The sequence below is a fragment of the Papaver somniferum genome, chromosome 3 (assembly GCF_003573695.1).
Source record: "Papaver somniferum cultivar HN1 chromosome 3, ASM357369v1, whole genome shotgun sequence".
NCBI lineage: Eukaryota > Viridiplantae > Streptophyta > Magnoliopsida > Ranunculales > Papaveraceae > Papaver > Papaver somniferum.
In genome coordinates this window covers 4,334,255-4,344,285 of record NC_039360.1, presented here as the reverse complement: position 1 = coordinate 4,344,285, position 10,031 = coordinate 4,334,255, and the positions used below count along the sequence as shown (strand labels likewise).

Below are 10,031 nucleotides of genomic sequence, written 5' to 3'. Positions count from 1 at the left end.
AAAAATCTATCTACCACACCATTTCTTGTCTCTTGCACCAAGAAGAGCGTGCAGGATGCATTAACCACACAGTCCACTGCGCAGATTTTCGGCACGTCTCAGAGAGAGTCCACTAACAATATCCACCCTGAAGAAAGAAAGTTAATGACGAATGACAGATGAAATATTGAAGTCCATAACAACAAACCGAAAAATTAAAACTTCTCTGATTCTCTGGACCCATCAATGCAAAAAAAAAAAAAAAAAAAAAAAAAAAAACAAACTGAAATGACATAAAAATGGTCCAGAAGCCACGTTCTAATCATGTACTGAGCTTATATGCAGTGATATGCTATATGCGGTGGAAAAAGATGATCTCTAAAAGAAGATCACTCCCCCTTTGTACTGTCTATAAATGATATGCACCACATCTTCAACATTACACTGCAACTGCAACACCAACTCACATTTTGGTCAAACACTCAAAATTTTATCACCAAAAACATAAACTCATCTTGAATGGCAGCTCTCACCATAAGCTTCATTGTAGGTGTAATTGGTAACATAATATCCATATTGGTTTTCCTGTCTCCAATGTAAGTAAACACTTCAAATAGTGCTCAAAAGTTCAAAACTGTTCTTTGTTTTATTGGGTTTTTGTTTTGCAGTAATTAGTTATATATATTGATTTTGATTTGATGTTGAATGAACAGAACAACGTTTAGAGGTATAGTGAAGAAGAAAGCAACGGAGAATTTCAAAGGGATACCTTATATTTGCACATTGTTAAGTACATCATTATGGACTTACTATGGTCTTCTTAAACCTGATGGCATGCTTATTATCACTGTTAATGGTGCTGGTGCTGTTCTTCAAGTTATCTATGTTACTCTTTTCATCTTCTACGCACCTAAAGACTCTAAGGTTTGCAGTACATATTTAGACTGATTATTATCTTAATTTTTATTACCTGGCTGAAATTCTAAATATGTGTTTTGGTTTTAAATGTAGATTAAACATTTGAAGTTAGCGGGGATTTTGAACGTTGGATTTTACGGGGCCGTATTACTTGTTACATTACTTGCTACACATGGAAGTCTACGGCTGACCGTTGTTGGATTTATTTGTGCGGGATTAACTTTAGGAATGTATGGTGCTCCATTGGGAGCCATGGTAAGTACCACAGAAAACATCTCCTGGATACATTTGTTGCAACTGCGCTCGTCTATTAGCTAGCTTAATCAAACGTCATTCTTATGCTCATTTTTAGTTATGATTTTCCTTTGAGAATGGATGATTAATTTAACAGTGTACCTGTGTATACAGAAAAATGTGATAGCGACGAAGAGCGTGGAGTACATGCCATTTATGTTGACGTTTTTTCTATTTCTCAATGGCGGCATTTGGTCTGTTTATTCAGTACTCGTCAAGGACTTCTTCATTGGGGTAAGAAATTATCCATAAATCAATATACTGCTCGTCAACTTGAACGAACAATATCTCAATACTTAGTTGGGGCTTGGAAAAATATGAGATGCACTAACTTTGATATAGAAAACGCATGTAGGTGCCAAATGTGATCGGTTTTGTGTTAGGATCAGTTCAGTTAATCATGTACATTATATACAACAACAAATCAAAGGCAAAGAAATTATCAATGGAGAAGCTCGAAGAAGAAGGATCGGCTCATTTGGTACAAGGAACCGTCGAAATGGGCAAGTACAACGAAGACATGATGATGATGAAAGAAAGAAGCCTAAACAAAGGATGGAGTCTACCTAAACCAACTGTACTAAGACAACTTAGTTCGCAGAAGATCGTTAAATCACATTCTATGAATGTTGATTCGCTACCCCTTAGTACCGAGGATGCTGAGGATATCGAGAATCAAAAACTTTGATTATTATTTGTTTCCATATTTTGATCATTGACTGTGTGATTGATTTTGCATTAATATTGATATTTCACTATATATAAAGTTCCCATACTTCGATCATTCATCGTCCATGCCACCAATGGGTTGATATTGCCGTGATAACATATCTCACTATAAATGAAGTTTCCATATTGCCGTGATAATATATCTCACTATAAATGAAGTTTCCATATGTAGCAATATTATCATCTCAATATTAATTTGTAATCTTTATATCAATATTCCCTTCATTAATTTGTGATCTTTAAATGGAAACACATTGAATGGTATGTTCATTTTCGGTATATATATAGAGAGAGACATGATGTTTACATTTTCGGTATATACATTGAATGGTATGGTATGTTCATTTTCGGTATTTTCGGTAATCTTTATATCAATATCTAAACATCATGTCTCTCTCTATATGTAATATAGAGAGACATGATGTTTACATATTCAATCACCAAATCAACTAATGGGTACCATGAGGAGCCATGGCAATATAATTTTCTCGTTGTTGTTCTTGTGTTCAGTTCTGGTTTCCTACGGTACATCATATCGGATAACAGTGCATGTACAAAATCATCTCGAAGCACATGAGGATTTGTTTATGCACTGCAGGTCTAGTGATGATGATCTAGGTGAACGTATCCTCTGTCAAGGTGAGGAATGGCATTGGGATTTTAAAGTGTTCCCTCTTTTTACATATTTTTGGTGTGATTTTCGTTGGTTCGACAGTTGGAGTCATCACTGGTATAATGGTACTTTTGACGTTTACAATGCAAATGGATTAGTGAACAGATACATAGACTATTGCGGTCATAAATGCATGTATTCTGCTCGTCAACTTGGATTTTATTTGTATCGTATCGACCAACAAAAGTGGGAGAAAAGAAATGAATGGCATGCTGAATGAAGTTTGATTCAACTAGTAAATGTTTTTTCTTACTTTGCTAGCTTGTATCCAGTAAGTAGTAAGTGCTAACGATGAAATAAAATAAAATAAATTATTTTTTAACAGTTTATTTTGACTTCTCTTGAATATAGTCCACGCTTTTATTAATCATAACACATTGAAAATAAGTGTTTTAGTTGATCAAACAGATTTTTATAATCATTCTGCATAACCCACAAAATTATACATAATGTTTATGTATAGCCCAGATAGTAATCACTAAATCCATAATCAACAACAAAAAAGAAAAAGTTAATAATCTAAATTTTATATAATTAAATTTACATAAGGTATTTGTCGTAATTAATGTTGTTGAAGAACGATCAACACCCTAAATATATTTCAGTGTAATCATGATTGAGAAATAAAAATCATCTTCGACAAATATATATATCTAGTGATTATGTTTATGGAGTTCAAGAGAGTGGTTCTAGGAAAAAAGGTTTTTGTTAATTTGTACACCCGTATACGTGTTAACAGCTTCTCCAATGGTTATTTTATGTATTTTCTATGTGGCAACACAAACAAGACATCTTTATTCCAAATTTTCCTAAAATTTAGGTGAAAAAGGTTACTCATCTCCGATGGTGTTGTTTGTGATCATTTTCTTATAAAATGTAAATTTTATGTTTAGTAATTTTAAGATTTTATTAGATCTAAAAATGATTTGGGTATGGTTTGGGTATTCTGGCTTTTTCTACTTTAGGGGAACTTGGGGAAGATACTCTTGTTTTTTTCAAACGTCTACGAAATTGTTTGATGAGCAATGACGCTAGTAGTGATTTAGGAAGTTTTATTTTTTATAGATTCGGCGTTGTTATTCAAAGAGGAGTTGGTTCCCAGCTTGTTGCTAGGTTACCAACCAAAAGCTCTGTACGAGAATATAAATTTTTATTGTGTTTGGTCATTGTACTATGTTAACATTTGGAATTTTTCTTTAGTACCTTTTTAAAGAAGATGAAATGAAAGATGTTTCATATTTTCTGAAAATGATTATTTTTTGTATTAGAATTTATTTTAGTAAATAAAATATATTTTTAATTTAAAAAATCTGACTAGGATGGTAGACAATGTCAAGGGGAATGTGGGAAACTAGACATTCCCCTTGACATTTTCTACCTAAAGTCATGCATACATTGATTTATGACATCCAGATTGGAGAATGATTTTAAAGAAAATGGATGTGTATCTTAGGTGGATTTTGACATTTATCTCCACACACATGCCATAAGGTTTAATAATGAATTATTTTATTTTTTTGGAAATTGTGTTTTTTTTGTCTTATTATATTAGAAATTGGGTTTTTTTGCACTAAAAACAACAAATTTTGTTCCCAATGCAAAAAATTACTCCAATACAATAAAACAAACAAATTTTATTCCCAATGCAAAAAGTTGTTGCTTTAGTGAACCTTAACATGTATACGGGTATACAAGTTAACAAGACCCAGGAAAAAAATCAAAACCTTAGTTAATTCCATTTTTATTGTTGTTGTTGTGGAAGTGTTACAAGGGAATAATTAGAATATACACTCCGACCAATTTGGTTGAGAATAAAAGTATATCATTTTATAGAAATTTAAGGACTAAGATTTATTTTGTTTTGGGGGATAAGTACCGGTCAATTTGTAAAAATACTAAAAAAACAATTACAATAAATTTGAAATATGATTAAGTGATGAGTTAGGGTTTATTTTGATTTTGGGTGAAAAGGAGAACGTAGGTTTAATTTAGTAACATTTTAAGACTTGTTTGGTTTTTCATTTTATTTTGAGTTAGCGCTTGTCGTCGTGTTTATAAGCGGCATATATTTAGAAGCAAAGCCTGTACTATGCAGCATATGAAAAACTTTACGCATTTATCAGTTATCACAGTCACTTGAACTCACAAAGCAGGCCTATGTTGTGGTAGGCGCTAAGCGAGCCTGGAAGCCAAGCCTGCCGCCTAGCGCCTTGGTGATCACTAATATACGATTTATGCTCTTTTAAACTTCTATGAAGGGTCCAAGAGCATAGCTCAGTTGTATCCCATCAATTCCAGTAAGGAGGAAGTCAGGAGTTTGATCCCCATCGTAGTAGAAGTTTGTATTTAAATTAGTTTAGAGGAATTTGGCGGGGTTGTGTCGGTTCGATCCTCGTCATCGTAGAGGTTTGTATATAAAATTAGTTGTATAGAGGGATTTGGCGGATTTGGGTTCAAACACAACAAAATTGAATTTCACGCTCTTCCTCACAAATTCAATCAAACAAATCTATAGTTACTGCCTTATCTCTAACTCCAAACCCATTGCTACCAATAGCATGCCCGACCTCATTAACCTCGTCTAAATCAATGCCTCTTGGACCATCTTCCCTTAAAACTATATCAACCACATTATTCTCTTAATACTTGATTTATTTCCATATTTTGATCATTGATTGTCGATGATGATTGATTTATCATTAATATTGATATTTCAATGTATATAAAGTTTTCATACTCAATCATTCATTGTGCATGCCTCCATGGATTGATATTGCCATTGTTACACAAACATGAATCAAAGTAAATGGATTCGGATAGGAACTTACCCGCGGAAGATCCGAAATCCCCAGGATCGATGATTGCTGTTACAAGCCTCTTGTTGACAATCCTTCTTCGTTCTTTGATCACGGTGAAACCTTGAATATAATCTAATAGAAAATATACTACTTGTTCACACCCTAATCTCCTAGAGAAGTAATGAAAGAGAAGATACTTTCTATATAAACCCTAAACCTTGCGGCAGTTTCACTTAACCAAGATAAGAATAACTTATATTCTTATATATGCCGTTCAAGGAAGTGGAAGAAGTCCTCCGAGTACTTCTAAGTCAAAACTAATGAGAAAAAATGATTCTATCACGTTCAACTATTTTGTTCCAATATATACGGGTACATGGGTGGATTTGGTCATGGGTCAAGACACCTAACCTGACTGACCAAATACTAACAACCATGATAGTATATCTCACTATTAACGAAGTTTCCATATGTCAATCACCAATTGAGGAAGAAGTTGATATGTAGCAATATTATCATCTCAATATTACTTTGTAATCTTTAAATTAATATTCCCTTTTAAAATCAGAATTAATGATTAGTGGGAGCTGTTACATTGGAATTGATATTCCCTCCATTAATTTGTAATCTTTATACATTGAATGATATGTTAATTTTCGGTATATATAGAGAGACAGATAGGATGTTCACATATCCAACCATCAAAATCAAAACATGGGTACTATGAGGAGCCACGGCAATGTAATTTTCTCGTTGTTGCTATTGTTTTCAGTTCTGGTTACCAAGGGTTCGTCGTATCGGGTCCGAGTGCATGTACAAAATAATCTCGAAGCAAAAGAGGCTTTGTTTATCCACTGCAAGTCCAATTATGATGATTTAGGTGAACGTGTGCTCCATGTAGGTGAGGAATGGTATTGGAATTTTCAAGTGTTCGCTGTCTATACACATTTTTGGTGTGATTTTCGTTGGTACGACAGTTGGAATCATCATTGGTATAATGGTACTTTTGACGTTTACCAAGCAAATGGATTAGTAAACAGATACATAGACTATTGCGGTCATAAATGCATGTATTCTGCTCGTCAACTTGGATTTTATTTGTATCGTATCGATCAACAAAAGTGGGAGAAAAGAAATGAATGGCACGCTGAATGAAGTTTGATTCAATTTGTAAAATCATATAAATGATGAAATAATACAAAACAAGTTTGTCTTTTTTAAAAAAAAACAATTTTCTTTATTTTTGGCCCCCTAAGCATTACATTTAGAGAACAACAAGAGAGAACTTATAGGAATTGAAAGAGAAATCAGTTTTTTGGTTAAAAAGACCATGGGTTTGAATTCCTGGGTCTAAAAGACGAGTAAAATGTTGCTACGGTTCAAATAGCCAAGATACTTTTTTAATATCCAAACAGGCAAGGTTTTTAAAGCGTGAACCCGGAGCGTGACTCGTTTTTGTATTTCTAAAAAGCGATGCGCGTGTTGAAGCATGAAGCGTCGCTTCATGGTTTATGGTTGAAGTGGATAAATGTAGGAAGATAATATTTATATACATGTAATACATGTCTAAGTATTATAAAAGATTAAGGCATGGCATAATGGTTCAGTTTTCTCCGTGTAAATGGAACATCCCCCTCATAAATTACTTTTTTCCTTTAAATTCCTTAAGAAAACTGGCGGGAAATTTAAAAGTTTTGGCGGGAATTGATGAAGCTCATCAAAAAAATGGAATCTGTGCGCTTCACAGAAGAAGCGATTTGTCGGATTTTGAAGCGAAGCGTACGCTTTTAAAAACCATGCAAACAGGATATTTCACCCGATTATTAGATTTTATTTTTAGGGTAACTGACTTAAATACCCTCTTCTCTTTTTATAGGTGAACTGTTAGGTTTCATTCGAAGCATGCGAGTACGAGAACAAGTTCTTCTACTCCTCTTTTGTTTTTTCTCATCGATCTTGTGAACACAGAAATAACGATGGTATCATCGTGTTCACAAACAAAATTCACATTACATACAAATCACTGAGGAGAATGAAATACATATAAAACGATGTAAGTTCGAAACTTATCAGACTCTGAGCCTTCGGGCTCGTCTGGTCATAGGGCAGTAAATTAATCCATACATACGATCATATCATGTAACATAACCTATCTAAGCAGAGTATATAAAACAGAAGATAAAGTGTTGAATGTAAATGAGACAATGATTTACGTGGTTCAGCACTAAGGCATACGTCCACGAGGATGGTTGTTTCACTGTGCATTTGGGGTTACAAAGATAGTCGAATGGCTTTGGAGTGAATAACGAAGCTAGGAAGAAGATACATCTATCACTTAGTCTTATTATTTCTCTCTTATGCTCCTATTTCTCACTCTAACTCAGAATAGCTCGACCCCTCCTCTCTAAGTGGAGGGGGGTATTTATAGACTTCTTCGGTGGGGCCCTCCTCTATAGACAGTTGTGTCCTTATCGTCTTGATTTCGGTGTCGATCCCGAAGGTGTTTTCGTTCTCTTCCGATGGTTCCAATTATGATGTAGGGTAACGATGGGTCATCTATTTCTCCTCCACGGGGTAACTGACACGTACCCTATGCTCATAGTGTTTAATGCGGGTGGTTGGGTGTTCTGCATGCGCCAGACAGATGTCTGATGTCCCCATCACTTCCTTGTCAGTGAGATTTATCCTCACCGTTGATCTTGGATCTTCCTTGGGATGGAGTAAAGTAGGTCTTTAGGGGTTCCTCAGTACTTCGCGGTGTTCCGCTCCTTTGGTGCTCCTTGTCTCTCCACCGTTGGATCATCTCGATGATGATTGGATAGGATGTTGCATGTATTTGGCGTGTCGGATCGTGGCATCATATCTTGATGTCTAAATGATGCATGTCCTCCACGTGTGGTTATTTCAACACGTGGCAGATGATGAATTATTTGTATACAATTTGCCCCTTTTCTTCTTAATTTGAAGTTGGTCAAAATAAGAAGAAAACTGTCTTCACAGTCTCTTCTTCTTCTCGCAATAACTTCCCTAGATTTTAGGGCATATTTCCCACTCCTAGCAATAACTTCTCCTTGAAATATGGGACAGTTATATCATTTGTGTTATAAATAGGAGAGAGGTTGTCATTGAAATAAATTTTATTCATTCTCTTGTCAGTTCGAAAGCTTTACATTTTCTTCTTTGAGCCTCTTCATTCTTGTTCTTTTGCTCTTAACTTCTGCTGCTATTGACCTCTTCGGTTGTTGCTTTTAATTGGCCCTGAAAAGATATTCAGAGTTGTATTGATGTCTTCGCTTATCATGTGCTTATTAATCATCTTCGCCCGTCCATAGCTTTTTTAATTCAGGTATGGTGTTCTTCCTGCTCTTGGTTTTGATTAATTTTCCTTTTTCTTCTGTTGTTGTGCCTGGGTTTTGTGATGAAGAACATGATATAAGAAAGTATATATACTTGCCCTTGTTCTTTATCACAAAAATTAAGGCTTTTCTGTTGATCGTCGGAGCATGATTATGTCTGGATTAGGGTTTTTGAATTTTGTGGAGTTTATCAAAACTGATCTTTTCTCATGTCTTGATGATATTACTCATTAGTTGTTGATAATTGTAGACTCTACTTTCTTATCTTCGTTTATTACTATGTCCCTTGTAGACATGGCCGATCGTCATCGTGCTTCTTACAAAACTCCACCGTCGAGTCCTTATAGGTCTCCTCCCCCTAGGAGCCCTGATGTATCTCCGCTGAAGGGTGGATCGTCTAAATCTTCCCAGCCGGATCCTCGTGCTCACAATATTCCTCCTTCGTCTGGTCCCCGGGTTTCATCTCAGAAAAAGGAGGATCTGCCGAGGGGTTCGAGATATGATGTCAATCGTCCCTCTGTTAATCCTCCTCAGCATACGAAACCGATAAATATTCAACCTCTCCGTTCGATGCCTCCTCAAGCTTCGATGCCTCCACAAGCTTCGATGCCTCCTCAAGCTACGGTGCATCCTTCGAAATCTAAAGCTTCACAGGCCGCTGCTTTGGTGAAGGAATCTTCTTCTAAGGGTGCAGCTCCGAAGGTAGATTCATCAAGAAATCCTCCGTCCAAGAGAAGGTCTTCGGAGATGAGTCCTCCGAAGAATCCGTCGTTCGGTAAGGCTGTCTCTTCCCGTGGTGCCCCCGTTATACGTAGTATGCCCGTCCCCAAGCAAAAGAACAAGGTTCCTTATAGGCATATCGATCATGAGGCCTTCAAAGTAAAACATGGTCTTGAAGCCTTCGAAGTCAAGTTTTATGATCAAGGCGACGACCTTACTTATGATCTGATCACGAACTATAAGTACGATGATTTCTATTTGCTGAGGACCGTGGGGGCCTTCGAAGCTGGCCTAATGTGTCCTCTATATAAGTCAGGTGATTATTTTTATTACGATGTTCTGGCTCATCGTGAGGGCTCTACTCTGCATACCTACTGTCGCTCGGTAGTACAGCTGACTGGGAATTATCTTCGAGCGTTTAAGGAGTGCTACCTTCGGAGTAAGGGGGAGACGATGATGACCTGCTATGTTCCCGACCCGGATGAAAGAGATTGGTATACTCCTGATAACTTCAATGCCTCCTTTGGAGATTACGTTAATCGTAGGAACCGTAAGCCATGGAGT

At 36.1% G+C, this 10,031-nt stretch overlaps 1 protein-coding gene across 2 annotated transcripts; it reads left to right on the top strand.

Annotated features, from left to right (window-relative positions):
• The first annotated feature begins 377 nt into the window (after window positions 1–377).
• LOC113360874 (bidirectional sugar transporter SWEET16-like) lies at window positions 378–1,966 on the top strand. 2 transcript variants are annotated; one of them, XM_026604310.1, is made up of 5 exons: window positions 378–575; window positions 693–903; window positions 991–1,152; window positions 1,306–1,425; window positions 1,534–1,903. In XM_026604310.1, exons 1-5 carry the CDS (start codon window positions 499–501, stop codon window positions 1,759–1,761), a joined length of 798 nt encoding a protein of 265 aa, XP_026460095.1. In that variant the 5' UTR covers window positions 378–498; the 3' UTR covers window positions 1,762–1,903. The 2 variants fall into 2 exon arrangements, with proteins under 2 accessions (XP_026460095.1, XP_026460094.1); XM_026604309.1 differs by having other exon boundaries at window positions 380–575; window positions 1,547–1,966.
• Window positions 1,967–10,031: the final 8,065 nt, after the last annotated feature.